Here is a 17399-nt window from a genome sequence, read left to right as displayed (position 1 = left end):
TACAGTTTTAGATAGTTGGGGCACAAAGTCAAAATAAGAATAATACTCTAATATTCTGTGACATATAACGAAAATTATATAGCATTCAAGATTTAATGTCCACGAATAACGTTTGATTGGACCAAAGCCACACCTATTTGTCCACGTGATGTCTGTGGCTAATTTAGGACTGTCATGGCAGAGTTGAGTAGTTGTGACAGAAACCATTCTTCACATGAAGAGTGAAATGTGTCCTGTCTGGCCCTTTCCAGAAAATGTCGGCCAACCCCTGATCTAGGATGATGGTGTTCCAGGTGTTTAAGGAATGTCTGGAGACTTTGGATGTCATGTCACATAGAGCTCAGCTGTTCCCCATACTCCAATCCAAGAACCAGAAGGACATTCTGGGGTGGTTTTCCTAAGGGCCTTGGTGGTGTCCCCTCCTGGGGGAAGAGCAAATAGCCACTGTCTTCCACCATCACACACATGATGCCACCAAGCAGGATTTCAGCCTGAATTGCCCAGAGAAATACAATATGTTGGGAAGGATAAATTGTTTGGAAGTTCCGGGGGGTAACGCCAGCGATGGCCGGGTCTGAGGGTTGGCCCGGGACTGGGAAGAGGCCCACTGGCCACCATGTGAGAAGGCGCCAGTGGACGGATGGGCACCTGCCACCGGACAGAGGATGTGGGATTTGCAGCTGTGATATAACCTGGCCGATCACCCAGGGTAGTGTCAAAAGCAAATGTGTGTGCGGCTGGATACAACAGGAAAGGCTGAGTAAATGGGGGGCTCAAGGACGGGGCCCCTTTGGGCACCTGGCCAAAGCCATGAGGACACTCCCCAGAATGTGCCCGGTGCACACCCACAAAAACTCTCACAGCCACTTTCAGAGAGGCCGCCCACCCCCTGGCCCCTGGGCCAAGTGGAAGAAATGCTAACGGTTGATGTATTCCTTAGCCTTTTCTGTATTTTCCGAATGTTCTGTAATGAACGTGTATTCTTTTTGTCATGAGAAAAAAATGCGTTTGTTTTAAAGGGTAAAGGGACAAATGAGCAGTCTGGGAGTGAGGGGCCCAAAGAGGAAGGTTGGGGACACCCAGGGCAGAAGAGTCATCAAAGGCTTTCTCAGGGAGATGGAGTTCAGGAGCAGCTTGAACAAGCAGAGGGAACCAGCTTGGCTGAGAAGAGAATCAGAAGCAGGAAAGGAAAGAGGGGGTAAAGGGAAGTCACTCCTCAAGGAGCCAGAGCTCCCTCCACGCCCTCAAAGCCATGAGGACCCGCCCCATGGGCACTGGCGTGCTGGTATCCAGTCCCTGCCCTGAGCCTACCTCGTCTCTCCTTCTCTCCCTCCCCTCCCCACCCAGGGGTTGTGTTCCACTACCGGCCAGGCTCTGCCCGCTACGCCCTGACGTTTGCAGAGGCTCAGCAGGCCTGCCTGCGCACCGGGGCAGTGATCGCCTCCCCGGAGCAGCTCCAGGCCGCCTATGAAGCAGGCTACGAGCAGTGTGATGCTGGCTGGCTGCAAGACCAGACTGTCAGGTGAGGGATGAGCCCAGCCCCGCTTCCAGCCCAGAACCGTGAGGGGTCGGGCTTGGGGAGCCAGAACCTGTCACGGCACCCAGTGCACAGTGGGCACCCGATACACTGTGCAATAATGAATGAATTCATGACTCCATGGCCGCTCCCCTAATTTCTCCCCCAGAACCAAGGCATATTATCCTGAGTCGGTGGCGAAGGGCCCCAGGTGACATTAAGTCCTTGGTCATTTACCCCCAAGGAACAGGGAGGGAGAATCTCTCCTCAAGGCCCCCCCGCCCGGGTCCCCTCCAGCTTGACCCAATGCCCTTCTATACAACCGGCTCTCTTCTGAAGCCAGGAATCCCCCCAAGGGGCCCCCAGACCCTTTCCTCAGCCACACGGGGAGCTTGCCACATAAGGGGACTGCTGTCGCTGAAAGTGCACCCTGCCAGAGTCCCAAGAGGCCTGCCAGCCTCACCCCGGGCCCTGCCTCTCCCGGCCCCTGGAATAGGCTTTCAGGTGCCCCTCCTGCCCTCCTTTGCAGATACCCCATCGTGAGCCCACGAACCCCATGTGTGGGTGATAAAGACAGCAGCCCGGGAGTCAGGACCTACGGCATCCGGCCACCGTCCGAAACCTATGATGTCTACTGCTACGTGGACAGGCTCGAGGGTACAAGCCACATTCTCGCATTTGGGGCCCCAGCCAGGCAGGGGGCTGGTGGGGAGACACAAAGAGGAGGGGGAATTACCATCCCCCCAGCTCTCTTCCGACCCAGGGGCAGAAAGGCCGGCCCAGCCCCTCTCTCGGGCCAAGCTCCTTCTCTCCCTCCGGAATGGTTCATATGGGTCCCCCAGGATTGCAGGCGAGGTCTCCACCATCTGCCTCTTGGAGAATCTCAGTGCCCTGGAACAAATGAAAGCCTCTGAGAAGTCCTGCAATAGAAAAACCTCTTTAACTTTGCTCAGCCAAGTGCCCAAGCTTAGTCAACCACAGACATTTTATTTTGTTGCGTTTCACGTCTTTTCGTTTCAGTTATAATCATCAAATTACTATCCCATAGAACCCAATTTTGGAAATGCTGGCATTATTCTGGAAAGATTTTGGTATAGCCACTCACCTGTTTTGGGGACCTGGGGCAGGTTACTTAACCTTTCTGGGCCTCAGTTTCCTCGTCTATAAAATAGGGCTGATTGTGCCTCATATCAGAGATTTCTGTGAGTATTAAATGAGATATGTATGAGAAGGGCCCGGTACAGTAGGTGTCCACTAAATGTGAACCTCCTCCCGCCAATTCAGACAAGCAGCTGGGTACAGTTCTGGGTGCGGGGACCGAAACCCCAAGAGTGGCTACAGGACCCACCCCTCCCCTCGAGGAGCCCCCAGGGTGCTTAAGTGCTGTGTGGGAGCACAGGGGGGTCGGAGGGAAGGTGCCCAAGGGAATGCCTCTCTTAGCAGAGGAGGGGGGTGCCCAAGTGTGACGGGGCAGTCTAGAAAACAGAGAAGGAGGGAGGCTGTTTCCATGTAGAGTGACCAACTGGCTTCAATTCTCTTGCCCCGGCCCCTGGGTGAGCTGAGGCTGCTCTGGCTGTGGACATGAGGGTCACACCTGCACCTGCCTCTGCCCCCAGGGGAGGTATTCTTTGTCACACGCCCGGAGCAGTTCACCTTCGAGGAGGCCCTGGCATTCTGTGAATCCCACAACGCCACACTGGCCTCCACGGGCCAGCTCTACGCCGCCTGGAGCCGGGGCCTGGACAAGTGCTATGCTGGCTGGCTGTCCGACGGCAGCCTCCGCTACCCCATCGTCACCCCGAGGCCCTCCTGTGGCGGAGACAAGCCAGGCGTGAGAACGGTCTACCTTTACCCCAATCAGACAGGCCTCCCAGACCCACTGTCCCGGCATCATGCCTTCTGCTTCCGAGGTACGTGTTCTCACCTCTCCTCCAGCCTCCCTTCTGCCTGGGGGTGACTCCTCTGGCTTCACCCCTTCACACCTTCACTCCTGCCCGCTATCCCCATCCATCAGAGCAAGGAGGGAAAAGTCAGTCCCTCTGGGGCAGGGCCAGCTCCGGAGCTAGCATGATCTTGAGCGTTGACCCCAAGGCAAGTACATCCTTCTCAAGTTCCTCCAAGACAGGCAGAGAGAGGCGAGTGAAAGCTTGGGCTCTAAAACCAGGTTGACCTGAATTTTGATTACAGTTTTTCTGCGTAATAGCTGTGTGACCCTGGGCAAATCACTTAACCTCTCTGTTCCTCTGTTTCATCTATAAAGTAGTGATGTAATAGTTCCTACCTGAAAGGGTTGCTGTACCGATAAACTGGGATAGTGCACACAAAACACTTGGCATCGTGTTTGGGACATAGTAAATTCTCAGCAAATGTTAGCTTTCCTGTTGTAAATAACACCCAAATACACATGCACACATATATATACTGTTTTAATTTGTAACCCTTGCCAAAGTTTCTCCTGCTTCCAGATATTTTTGTGAGGAGTTGAGTCCAAGTGTTCTATTACGCTTCACTAAACACCAGAAACTCAGGTTTTTAATTGACCTGTGCTGAGGACCCAGTGCGGATCAAACCACTTTACTAGCGGGAGTTCCGAGAATTCTGTCATCAAACGGCCCAGGGGGTGTGGCTAGGGCGTGGCTAGGGCGTGGCCAAGGCTTAGGGCGGGGCTCTGAAGGGATGAGATCCGCGGGTCTGAAAGCACTGACTGGAACGTAGATTGTAGTCGCAGCTTGAGCCGTGTTTTATATATGATGCATCAAAGCTGAGTGTCTTTGTAGCTTCCTGTGAATGTAGAATTATTCCAAAACAAAGTTAATGAAAAATAAGACCTGAGCTTTGCCAAGTTTCTCAGACTTCCAGGGTCACCTTTTAAAACCCAGCTCAGAGAAAGCTCAGCCCCGCACCGCCAGCCTCACGAAAGCCAAACCCCTCCCAGAGGATGATGTGTCAAGGCTCTTGTGCCAGTACCGCTGTCGGGGGCCCCCGGGCAGCAGAAGCCACACCAGTTAGTCTCCCTGTAAATGTTTACCCATGCACACACACCCCCACCCCCCCTACCCCACCCCCCCCACCCCCACCCCCCCCCCCCCCCCCCCGCCCCGTGCACAGTCCCCGACCTTCCGTGAACTCGGCCTTTTCTGTAACTGCCAAGAGGTTTTGGCCTCTTTCCCGACCAAGCCCACCTCCGGTTTCCCCCAAACCAAAACAGTTACCCCCCGTCAATAAGTCCCTCCTTCACCCTCCAGTGCTGGGGTGACTTCATGGATTTTAAATCACAGCCTCCTATTTTTGACCCATAATTTCTGTCCCCAGGAAAGGCAGCGTCATGCCGTAGGTGAGAGCGGGGGCTGGTGCCAGATGCTTTCCTTTAAAGACTAGATCTGCCTCTTATAAGCCACTGACCCTGGGCGAGTCATTTAACTCTGTGCCTCAGTTTCCCTAGCTGTAAATGATATAGTACCTATCTCATAAGGCTGTTGTGGGATAAAATGATTTTATATACATAACACCTTTAAACAACGCCTGGCATGTAAATAATAGATTCTGCAGAAAAGATGTCCCAGACCGCCCTGAAATAATGTGTGTGCTGATGGTGTGTGCGTATCGAAGTTGTGTAATTGATGCAGACAGCTCTTATTGAGGAAGACAGAAGCCACTCACTGGGTTTGGGGGATGGGGGGCTGTCAAGGTCTAGCAAGGTTTTTGCACCAGCCTGGCCCCTCTCGGAATCTTCTAGCCCCCCTTGAGAAGGGCCAACCTGGGATGGGTCACTGGTAGGAAGGAATTCTCACCACCCTCATCTCTTTAGGTGTCTCAGCAGCGCCCTCTCCAGGAGAAGAAGAGGGTGGCACAGCCACGCCCTCCGTGGAGGACTGGATCGCTACCCAAGTGGTGCCTGGTGTGGCTGCTGTCCCCTCCGGAGAGGAGACCACGACAAGCCCAGACTTCACCACTGAGCCAGAAAACCAGACGGAATGGGAACTGGCCTACACCCCAGTGGGCACTTCCCCACCACCAGGTCTGTGTGGCTAGGGCTCTGGGGTGTGTCCTAGGGTGGGACATGTGCTCTAGGTCCCCAGCCCCCTGTGTCACACTAGCTGAATGTGCTGCTCTGGGCAACGTCAGCCCCCACAACTGGCCTCTAGGATAACGGTCAAGGGAAGAAAGGGGCAGCCTTGTTCATAAAGCACCTCTCACTCTGTCTTCCTGCATTTACACCCCTACCTTCCAGCCTTTTAAAAACTCTCTTGTGGGAGCATCTCTAATAGAGGGGTGAGGACCCAGAGGGGTAGTTGAAAGTGTGACCGTGACCTGTCTCCTTGCTTTGTTCCTCCTTCTGTGTCTTTTCTGGGCCAGGCATCCCCAGCCAGAACTTCCTGAGCCCCATCTGTCCTGATAAAATCAGATGGGACTCGATGGGATGAAAGCTTCTAGGTCCCTCACCCTGTTGGAAAAAGTGTTTTGTGGCCATAAGGGAAATGCTGGCTTACAGAAAGATTAACAGGTTTCCTCACTGCAGACCTTCTCAGGGCCGTTGGATATGCTAATATTTATTTATATATTTATATTTTGAGAGAGAGAGAGAGTACCAGTAGGGGAGGGGCAGAGAGAGAGGGAGAGAGAGAGAATCCCAAGCAGGCTCTGCACTGTTAGCACAGAGCCCGATGTGGGGCTCGAACTCATGAACCGTGAGATCGTGACCTGAGCTGAAATCAAGAGTCGGACACTTAACCGGCTGAACCATCCAGGCATCCCCGCATAAGGCTGAATTAAATGCACAGTAATGTGTGTGTGCTTAGTAGTCACCTCACCCAGGGGCACGTTCATTTGAAGGAACGAGTCCATCAGAGCTCCCCAGTTCCTCATCTAGTCACTCAGTGCACTGTTCCCCAGCAATTCAGCCATGCTCGGCGCTCCTCTGGGTGCTAGAAAGGCAAAGCCTGGCCTCCCTCCATGCCAGAAGGTGAGGGTGTGTCAGTGGAGCAGGTGGGATTCTGGCCCAGAGACCTCACCCAGCAGCCACACCCGCCTGTGACCCTTTCCTTACCTCCCCCTTCACCAGGACAAAAATAACAGTCCTCTTTGGCTTGAGTGTGTGGCTTGGCACAGGATCCTGGCAGCAGCTAGTGGGAGTTTCCACGGGAAGGGGCTCCAACGGACCCATAGAAACATTTTGCAAACCAGTTCCCTACCACCTTGCTGATTGACCATATCAGGAACCATCTGTACTGTTATTAACTCTACGTCCTTTTCTTTAAATTGACTTGCTTTTAAAAAGAAACCTAACAAAATGGGGCCCCTGGGTGGCTTAGGTAAGTGTCCGACTTCGGCCCAGGCCATGATCTCATGGTTCGTGGGTTCGAGCCCCACGTGGGGCTCTGTGCTGACAGCTCGGAACCTGGAGCCTGCTTCGGATTCTGGGTCTCCCTCTCTCTCTGCCCCTCCCCCTCCCCTGCTCATGCTCTCTCTCAAAAATAAATAAGCATTTATATACATATGCCCAACTAAAGTCCTCTTGAATGCCACGACTGCTATCCTGAACCCCCTACCCACCGCCAAGATTCTGCCTAGAGGGATAGCACCCGCTGTGCTCAGGCTCTCTACCTAAGAAATGAGCCCAAAGGAACACGCGAGGTCCAATCCCAGCTAGGTTGTTTTTAAATGCCCAAGGAAACAACATGGAAAAAAAAAATAATGCAATCATGATTATTTAGCATGATGGGGCTCCTTTCCTCTGTTTTCCAAATCCTCTGTAATAGCACTCTCAGAATTGAAAAAGTTGATGTACTTGATGTATTTTTGCAAACAACACCAGCTGGCCTCCCCTGCCTTGAAGGGATGGTTTTGGATGAATGATTCTCAAACTTGAGGGGTCATCAGTGTTGTCAGGGTTCGGGAGTGGGGGAGCTTATTAAAAGATAACATGCGGGGGCACCTGGGTGGCTCAGTGGGTTGAGCGTCCAACTTCGGCTCAGGTTATGATCTCACCGTTCGTGAGTTCGAGCCCCGTATCAGGCTCTCTGCTGTCAACCGGTCAGCATAGAGCCCAGTTCAGATCCTCTGTCCCCTTCCCTCTGCCCCTTCTCTGCTTGTGCTCTCCCCAAAATAAATAAATATAAAATAAAAAAAAAAAAAAAAAGACAACAAGCTCGGGTGCCTGGGTGGCTCAGTCGGTTAAGTATCCAACTCTTGATTTTTGCTCAGGCCATGATCTCATGGTTCTTGAGATCGAGCCCTGGGTTGGGCTCTGCACTGAGTGTGGAGCCTGCTTAGGGTTCTCTCTCTCTCTCTCTCTCTCTCTCTCTTCCTCTTCCTCTCGCTCTCCCTCCCTCCCTTTGCCCCTCTTCTCCACTCGTACTCTCTCTCTCTCAAAAGAAATAAATAAACATTAAAAAAAAAAAAAAAAAGACAACATGCCACCCCCACCCCAGACTCCCTGAACCAGTGGGACTGGGGTGAGATCTGAGAATCTGCTTTTCTATCAAGCTCCCAGACAATGCTGGTGTTGCTGGTTCAGAGACCACACTTTGCAAATCATGGATTTAGATAAGAGATCCGAGTATGGAGGTGCCTGAAAGGTGCCCTTGATTACTTTTCATGGGAGCCAGGCCCCTACTTCCATGGGGATGGCATCCCCCCTCACAGAGCACAGCGACCAGGTGAGGCGCTTCCTGGTCCCCTCCTTCCTTGCCTTCCCCAGACACTGAGCAAGGCTCCACTAGAAAATGTCTAAACACACCTCTCAAGCAACATTTTGCTGTGGAAGGAACGAGTGAGCTTAAATAAGGCAGGGTTACTAAATCCACACCTCATCTTTCTTCTTCCTTTCTTCCAGGGATCCCTCCAACGTGGCCTCCCACCAGCGCAGCAACAGAGGAGAGCACAGAAGGCCCTTCTGGAACGGAAGTGCCCTCAGCCTCGGAGGAGCCGTCCCCCTCGGAGGAGCCAGCCCCCTCGGAGGAGCCCTTCCCCTGGGAGGAGCCATCCACACTTGCCCCCCCAGTGCCCAGTGGGACTGAGCTGCCAGGCTCTGGGGAGGCATCTGGGGTGCCCGAAGTCAGTGGTGACTTCACAGGCAGTGGAGAAGTTTCAGGACATCTGGACTCCAGTGGACAGCCCTCAGGGGAAATTTCAAGTGGACTGCCCTCTGGAGATCTTGACTCCAGTGGTCTCACCTCTGCAGTGGGCTCAGGCCTGCCTGTGGAAAGTGGACTGGCCTCCGGGGATGAAGATAGAATTACAGGGCCCAGCATTCCTAAAGTTGGAGGTGAGGGCCTGGAGACCTCTGCCTCTGGAGCAGGAGACCTCAGCGGGCTGCCTTCTGCAGAAGGGCCAGAAGTCTCTGCCTCTGGAGTAGAGGTCCTCAGCGGGCTGCCTTCTGCAGAAGGTCCAGAAGTCTCTGCCTCTGGAGTAGGGGACCTCAGCGGGCTGCCATCTGGAGAAGGTCCAGAAGTCTCTGCCTCTGGAGTAGAGGTCCTCAGCGGGCTGCCTTCTGCAGAAGGTCCAGAAGTCTCTGCCTCTGGAGTAGGGGACCTCAGCGGGCTGCCTTCTGCAGAAGGTCCAGAAGTCTCTGCCTCTGGAGTAGAGGTCCTCAGCGGGCTACCTTCTGGAGAAGGTCCAGAAGTCTCTGCCTCTGGAGTAGAGGTCCTCAGCGGGCTGCCTTCTGCAGAAGGTCCAGAAGTCTCTGCCTCTGGAGTAGAGGTCCTCAGCGGGCTGCCTTCTGGAGAAGGTCCAGAAGTCTCTGCCTCTGGAGTAGGGGACCTCAGCGGACTACCTTCTGGAGAAGGTCCAGAAGTCTCTACCTCTGGAGTAGAGGTCCTCAGCGGGCTGCCTTCTGGAGAAGGTCCAGAAGTCTCTGCCTCTGGAGTAGAGGTCCTCAGCGGGCTGCCTTCTGGAGAAGGTCCAGAAGTCTCTGCCTCTGGAGTAGGGGATCTCAGCGGGCTGCCTTCTGGAGAAGGTCCAGAAGTCTCTGCTTCTGGAGTAGAGGTCCTCAGCGGGCTGCCTTCTGGAGAAGGTCCAGAAGTCTCTGCCTCTGGAGTAGAGGTCCTCAGCGGGCTGCCTTCTGGAGAAGGTCCAGAAGTCTCTGCCTCTGGAGTAGAGGTCCTCAGCGGGCTGCCTTCTGGAGAAGGTCCAGAAGTCTCTGCCTCTGGAGTAGAGGTCCTCAGCGGGCTGCCTTCTGGAGAAGGTCCAGAAGTCTCTGCCTCTGGAGTAGAGGTCCTCAGCGGGCTGCCATCTGGAGAAGGTCCAGAAGTCTCTGCCTCTGGAGTAGGGGACCTCAGCGGACTGCCTTCTGGAGAAGGTCCAGAAGTCTCTGCCTCTGGAGTAGAGGTCCTCAGCGGGCTGCCTTCTGGAGAAGGTCCAGAAGTCTCTGCCTCTGGAGTAGAGGTCCTCAGCGGGCTGCCATCTGGAGAAGGTCCAGAAGTCTCTGCCTCTGGAGTAGAGGTCCTCAGCGGGCTGCCTTCTGGAGAAGGTCCAGAAGTCTCTGCCTCTGGAGTAGGGGACCTCAGTGGACTTCCTTCTGGAAGAGAAGGTCTAGAGACCTCTGCCTCTGGAGTAGGGGACCTCAGCGGGCTGCCTTCTGGAGTAGAGGGTCATCCAGAGACTTCTGCTTCTGGAGTAGGAGACCTCAGTGAATTTTATTCTGGAGGGGAGGGTCTGGAGACCTCTGCTTCTGGAGCTGAGGAACTCAGTGGGTTGCCTTCTGGAAAAGAAGACTTGATTGGGTCAGCTTCTGGAGACTTGGACTTAGGCAGAATACCTTCTGGAACTCTAGGAAGTGGGCAAGCTCCAGAAGCAAGTGGCCTTCCATCTGGATTTAGTGGTGAGTATTCTGGGGTGGACCTTGGAGGTGGCCCATCCTCTGGCCTACCTGACTTTAGTGGACTTCCCTCTGGATTCCCAACCGTCTCCCTAGTGGATACTACATTGGTGGAAGTGGTCACAGCCACCACTGCAAGTGAACTGGAAGGGAGGGGGACTATTGGCATTAGTGGTGCCGGAGAAACATCTGGGCTGCCCTTCAGCGAGTTGGACATTAGTGGGGCAGTTAGCGGACTCCCGTCAGGAGCTGAACTCAGTGGCCAAGCCTCTGGGTCTCCTGACATCAGTGGGGAAACATCTGGATTCTTTGGTGTCAGTGGACAGCCATCAGGATTTCCTGACATCAGCGGGGGAACATCTGGGCTTTTTGAAGTCAGTGGGCAGGCATCAGGGTTTTCTGGGGAAACATCTGCAGTGACTGAGCTCAGTGGACTGGTCTCCGGCCAACCAGATGTCAGTGGAGAAGCTTCTGGAGTTCTTTCTGGCAGTGGTCAACCATTTGGCATAACCGACCTGAGTGGGGAGACATCTGGGGTCCCTGGTGTCAGTGGCACGACCTCTGGAATCCCTGACCTGGTTCCCAGTGCCGTGAGTGGCAGCGGTGAATCTTCTGGCATTACATTTGTGGACACCAGTTTGGTCGAAGTGACCCCCACTACATTTAAAGAAGAAGAAGGCTTGGGGTCTGTGGAACTCAGTGGACTCCCTTCAGGGGAGGCAGGTCTGTCAGGCACATCTGGGATCATGGATGTCAGTGGACAGTCTTCTGGAGCAGTTGACTCCGGCGGGTTTACCTCCCCGCCTCCAGAATTCAGTGGCCTGCCAAGTGCGGTAACTGAGGTCGGTGGAGAATCCTCCGGGGCAGAGATCGGGAGCAGCCTGCCCTCAGGAGCATATGACGGCAGTGGACTTGCTTCTGGTTTCCCCACTGTCTCTCTTGTAGACAGGACTTTGGTGGAATCTGTAACCCAGGCTCCAACAGCCCAAGAAGCAGGAGAAGGGCCTTCGGGCATTGTGGAACTCAGTGGTGCCCATTCTGGAGCACCAGACGTGTCTGGAGACCATTCGGGATTTTTGGACCTGAGCGGGCCGCAGTCCGGGCTGGTGGAGCCCAGTGGGGAGCCATCAAGTACTCCGTATTTTAGTGGGGACTTTTCTGGCACTGTGGATGTAAGTGGCGAATCTTCTGCGGCCACGGGCACCAGTGGAGAGGCCTCAGGACTTCCAGAAGTCACTTTAATCACTTCTGAGTTCGTGGAGGGTGTCACTGAACCGACTGTGTCCCAGGAACTTGCACAAAGACCCCCTGTGACACACACACCCCGGCTTTTCGAGTCCAGTGGAGAAGCCTCTGCGTCTGGGGAAATTAGTGGAGCCACCCCCACGTTCCCCGGGTCTGGGGTAGGATCGGTCCCGGAATCCAGCAGCGAGACACCTGCCTTTCCTGAGGCTGGGGCGGGGGCGTCTGCTGCCCCTGAGGCGAGCGGAGGGGCTTCCGGGTCCCCTGATGTAAGTGAAGCCACCTCCCCCTCCCCCGACGCTGATGTGGAGGGAGGCTCGGGCCTGGCGGTGAGCGGCAGCACCTCAGCCTTTCCGGAAGGCCCCGGGGAGGGCTCGGCTACCCCGGAAGCGCGGGAGGAGCCAACCACCACCCACGATGTGGGCACAGAGGCATCGGGCTGGGCTTCGGCCACTCCGGTGGCTTCTGGAGACAGGACTGAAATCGGCGGAGACCTGTCTGGTCACACGTCAGGGCTGGACGTGGTCATCAGCACCAGCGTCCCAGAGTCTGAATGGACCCAGCAGACCCAGCGCCCTGCAGAGGCACACCTAGAAATCGAGTCCTCAGGCCCCTTGCACTCAGGAGAAGAGACCCAAACAGCCGAAACAGCCACCTTCCCCACAGATGCTTCCATCCCAACTCCTCCAGGAGGGACAGATGAATCCGCGGTAACCGTTGCAGGTATTGTTGGGATTTCTTTTTTTCCTTAAATGTGTTCGGGGAGTTCAGGCTGTAGCATAGTAGGAGGCAGTGTAAATTCAAGCTTCACTACAGATTAGCTGTGCAGCCTCAGGTAAGTTTCTTAACCTCTCTGAGCCTCCCCTGTAAAATGGGAATAGTACCAGGGACTATTAAACAGGATATAAATATATACCGAGCAAGCACTTAGCGTCCTGCTTCTCACATGGCACACACTTAGTGATTAGTGGTTGTTACTGTTACAGTGGCGTTACATCACAAGAACATTGCTTTGTGAATTCAACTATCTGTACTTGGCAGAGGGAGAGAGGAGGATGACTGTTGACACGATGCTAGAAATTCTACTCGAGCCCCTTCCCCGTGGAGTTTCTCTTTCTTCCTGAGAGGAGAGGACGAATCTGATGACATCTATGCCCAGATATTTATTTCCTGTAGGGATAAGACCTGCACAATTTAGGAAAGTATGAAGTGTCATCTTGGCTGTCCTAAAGTGTCATTTAGTCCCCACCCCAGTACAGGTGACTTCTCTGTACAATGGTGATGGTCTCACCTCGACGCAGCCCAGGCACCAGGCACTGGAAGCCGATGATTTTCCCCTGCTTTTTGCCTTGGGATCCCTTGCCCCTCCCTCTGGGCCGAGAGACCTTTCCCGGTCAAAGAGCCCCACCCCCTCCCCCAGGATGCGAGGGCTAGGTGCCCAAGAAGGACAGAGACTCCAAAAACATGCTGACCCAAAGCAGCCTTGTGGGCTTCAGGGGTCCTTGTGCCCCGACCTTGAGGTCACAACCCCAGACCGCTGTGTTCTTGACGCTCAGCGTCTCCCTGAGAGCCGCAGCCCCTGCCAGGTCCTGTGCCAAGGAGCCCTGTGGCAGTGCAATCTGCCAGGAGACAGAGGGACACATCACATGCCTGTACCCCCCTGGCCCCACCGGCAAGAACTGCAATATAGGTAAGACCCTCATCGGCCGTGGGGGTGCAGGCAGGGGCAGGAGGGCGACTCCTTCGTCCCTAGAAGGGGCCACAGGTCAGAGGAGGCAACCGAGGCCAGCAGAGGCTCGGGCTTCTCAGACCAGAGAGGAGAGGTATGCAGTGACGCGTCAGTGTAGAAGCCACAGGGTAAACATTCTACTCTACGTGGAGTTTAGGAGATAAAGTTCAAGTAGTTAAACTAAAAGGTAGTTCATCTTTTTGTTAAGCCAAAGATTGCTTTTAAATTTTTTTTAATGTTTATTTTGAGAGAGAGACAGAGCATGAGCGGGGGAGAAGCAGAGAGAGAGGGAGACACGGAATCCGAAGCAGGCTCCAGGCTCCCAGCTGTCAGCTCAGAGCCCGACACGAGGCTCGAACTCATGGACCGTGAGATCATGACCTGAGCCAAAGTCGGATGCTTAACTGACTGAGCCACCCAGGCGCCCCAAGCCAAAGATTGTGTTATGAGTCAAACACAACATACGCTTGAATTTTGAAGGGAAAACATCACTTCCGAGAAGCGTGGAGCGAGGACGTAGACGGGAAAGAGCAGGTCATGCCTCCGAGAGGGCTGTCTTGCATCGGGCCGAGCCACCCTCTCTGGGAAAGTGCTGCAGACCCCTCCGTGCCTGGCCCTGGGTGGGGTTCGGGTCCCCTTCTTGCCCTGAGGGAAACGGCAGGCAGTACTTACTTGTCACCCCCAGCTCCAGGGTTCACGGTGGCAAGTCGGCCGTGACCTGGCAGCCCCCTGCCCCTGGGCACCCACCACCCTGGGGCCCTCTGTCCTTAGCCATGGGTGAAGCAGCTTGTGGGACAGGTGAGGAGCCTGGGGAGTCCTCTGACTGGAGGTGGCGCCCCGAACGAGATGGTGAGAATCTACCTGTGTTCCCTGAACACTTGGAGGTCTGTGGCCATGCGAACACTTCATCTTGTCAGATCGCCACCGCAAGGCAAGAGATGCCCAGTTACCTCCAAGCTCATTCTCTTGGGTTGGGTCTCCGCACTGCCCCCACGCCCTTACCCCAGCCTCCGTCCCAGGGTCTTTCCTAGGACATGTGCAAAATCAGAGCCATGAGTCCTGGGGGGAAGCAAATACTAGTAGACAAATAGGGCTGGGCACCTATCCTCCAGTAGCCATTACATCGTGCACAAGGAAAGATTTTTGTGTTTGTATATATTGACATATATGTAAATACCTCCTAATATATGCTCATGTAATACAAATATGCTGTATATACACAGCATACACAGGAAATATTCTATATAAACAGGCACTAGGTTGACTATGAATTCACTCTTTTCTCCACTTGGGTCAGCCTCTGGCCAAGTGTCAAGGCCGTGACTAAGAGCACTGGGGGCCTCTGTGGCCAGAGGGGTGGACTCTCCTAGGACGGTCCTGGCCCTGCCACCTAGGAGGCAGTATGTCACACGGGCCACAGTCACCTCAGGGGCTAGAGTCACGTCCCTCGTCATCCACCTGGATGGGAGGGCAGGGCACTGCCTCTGTCCTGAGAGAGGCTGCCCCTGCAGGAACCCTGGGGAGACCCTGTGTGTGTGCTTTCCAGCCAGTGGGGCTCTGACTCCTCGGTCAGCAGTGGGAATGGCTCTGTCTGTCCTGTGAGTGGCAACCCTGGCGGACATCATGTCTGGTGTGCAAGCACTTCCTCCCTCCGGGTGTGCGGTGGGGAGGACAGCAGGGCTGCCTGTCTTGAGTGAGGTGTTAAGGGAGCTCAGCCTGAGTCGGAGAGGAGCAGACTCGGAGCCCAGCAGGACTTCCTGGACAGTCGCCAGGACCAGAACGCCCTCACCCTCTTTTCATGTCTTCTGACACCTCCCTCCATCCTTAGCAACTCCTTCCCTAAGCAAAAACGGGACACTGGGATCAGAAGTCACAGCAGGGCTCATGAAATGAGAAGTAGGTGGCAGTCGACCCTAATTGATCTGCTGGAAGGACAGCCCTTCTCTGACCGGGTGTATTTCCAAAGGGCTTTCTTCCCCACGACTGCCTCCCAGACAGCTCTGTGGGTAGCTTGGCAGTTATCCCCCTTCGAAACGGAAGCACAGAGCGGTCAAGTAATTTCCCTCACCCCTTTGAGTGAGTCAAATGCAGAACAGGGGTCTTCATTCACTTGTTTAACACGCTCAGCCAAGTAGGAAGCTCCCTCTTGAACATAATAATCAGTTGCCGGTCTTAAAGAGCCGGAAGATGAACTTCAGGGCGACCAGAATGGAGAGAGGTTTTAGAAGTGGGGCTTGGCCAGTGAGAAACCCACAGCCAAGCCCTTAGTACCTCGTTTGTAATAGGGTCAATCAAAGGTAGTGGTTCTCAGCTTTAGAAAATTCTGAGGCCTGGGGTCCCACACCCACAGATTCTGATTGAAATGGTCCTGTGACCTTGACACTGGGTTGTTTTCTTTTATTTATTGTTTTTAATGTTTATTTAGGTGGGGGGAGGGGCAGAGAAAGAAGGAGAGAGAATCCCAAGTGGGCTTCTCCCTGTCAGTGCAGAGCCCGACGCAGGGCTTGAACTCAGGAACGGTGAGATCTGGCACGGGCGGGGGTTAAGACCACCCAGGTGACTCCACTGTGCGGTCAGTGCTGAGAAACTGAGGAATAAGGAATACCTAAGTACAGCATCTGGCCCAAAAAAGTATTAATAAAAATTACTTCTGGGGCGCCTGGGTGGCTCAGTCGGTTAAGGGTCCGACTTCGGCTCAGGTCACGATCTCGCGGTCCGTGAATTCGAGCCCCGCGTCGGGCTCTGTGCTGACAGCTTGGAGCCTGGAGCCTGTTTCGGATTCTGTGTCTGCCTCTCTCTCTGACCCTCCCCCGTTCATGCTCTGTCTCTGTCTGTCTCAAAAATAAATAAACGTTTAAAAAAAATAAAAAAAATTACTTCTGCTTCCCCATCTCTTACTCTGCTGGTTAGGGAAAGCTTTATCATCCCAAAGAGCAGGTGTCGAGGATGCTTCCAAAAGGCCGGAGGAGCATGCTAATCTCCACAGGTGACCCACTGTTGTCCTGTGCTGGGACTGGGAAACACAGGCTGTTGAAAGACTATAGGTCAGCGTTCTCCAGGCGCCAGAGGGAGCAAGCTATAGCATTATTCCTGTGGCAGTGTTTGAATACTCAGGGTCCTCTTTCACCTAATAAGTGAGGTTGGAGGCTGTGTTTCGTCCTTAAAAGAAAGTATTTGACAGTTGCCATCAGCTTGTTTCGTCAACATGCCGTAGACAAGTTCTTGACAAATTATTCATCTGTACTCTTGATGACTATTCAGATTCTTCAGCGATTAGAAGCAGGGCTATGCCGCTCCCATCCACTTAAAAAGCAGCAGCGGGGCCACCTGGGTGAGTCAGTCGGTTAAGCGTCCGACTCTTGACTTCGGTTCAGGTCACGATCTCATGGTTTGTGAGATCGAACCCTGTGTCAAGCTGTGCGCTGAATGCACAGCCTGCTTGGGATTTTTCTCTCTCCCTCTCTCTCTGCCTCTTCCCCTGATCACACTCTCTCTTTCTCTCAAAATAAGTAAATAAACTTAAAAAAAAAAAAAAAAGGCAGCAGCATCGGCCCCACCTATGTTGCTGACATTTGCTGAGCTTTCTGGCTCTGAGGTTTTAAACCCTGTTGCTCCTTGGAATCACCTGGATGCTTTTTTAAAGTCACTGCACCTGGGCCCCACCTGGAGCTACTCTGATGCGATCATTGGTCTGAAGAGGGTCTCTGGCATTGGTATTTTTTAAAAATCCTTTTTAAACACGTGTTAACTACAGTGATTCTAATGTACACCCAAGGTAGCAACATGCTACCTCACGTCCAATTTCCCGGCCATCCCCGGTGCGGGTGGATTTCTCTAAACTCTGGGGTTGGAAGGGCGTGAACTTAAAATTTAATCAGCCTCTTTTCGGTCTTAACCACCATTCTCCGTTTTGTAGGCTTGAGACTCCAATCTATGATCTGACACGGTCTCTTCCCCTAGAGCAGAAATGTTTGAAGTTCAGTGAAATCTTAGCCCTGTGGGGAAAATGCTTTCAAAGCAAGTGAAAATACAAGGTTACAAGTGAAAACACAAATCACACCTTCATGACTCGACGTAACTAAAAAGTCTACGGG

At 53.8% G+C, this 17399-nt stretch overlaps 1 protein-coding gene across 4 annotated transcripts in view; it reads left to right on the top strand.

Moving 5' to 3' along the window:
* ACAN (aggrecan) overlaps positions 1–17399 on the top strand; it is a 68769-nt gene that overhangs the window by 39375 nt on the left and 11995 nt on the right. For 2 of the 4 annotated variants that reach the window (XM_045448687.1, XM_045448686.1), the window contains exons 8-12: positions 1348–1522; positions 2046–2173; positions 3133–3426; positions 5325–5534; positions 8352–12299. In XM_045448687.1, coding sequence (XP_045304643.1) covers positions 1348–1522; positions 2046–2173; positions 3133–3426; positions 5325–5534; positions 8352–12299 — 4755 coding nt within the window. Of the gene's footprint in view, positions 1–1347; positions 1523–2045; positions 2174–3132; positions 3427–5324; positions 5535–8351; positions 12300–13152; positions 13267–17399 lie in introns of all 4 variants that reach the window. The other 2 variants (XM_045448688.1, XM_045448689.1) reach the window with 2 other exon arrangements.

This window comes from Leopardus geoffroyi, chromosome B3 (genome assembly GCF_018350155.1).
Source record: "Leopardus geoffroyi isolate Oge1 chromosome B3, O.geoffroyi_Oge1_pat1.0, whole genome shotgun sequence".
NCBI classification, from domain to species: domain Eukaryota; kingdom Metazoa; phylum Chordata; class Mammalia; order Carnivora; family Felidae; genus Leopardus; species Leopardus geoffroyi.
The sequence above is the reverse complement of the archived record's forward strand: the minus strand, read 5'-3'. Positions and strand labels throughout refer to the sequence as shown.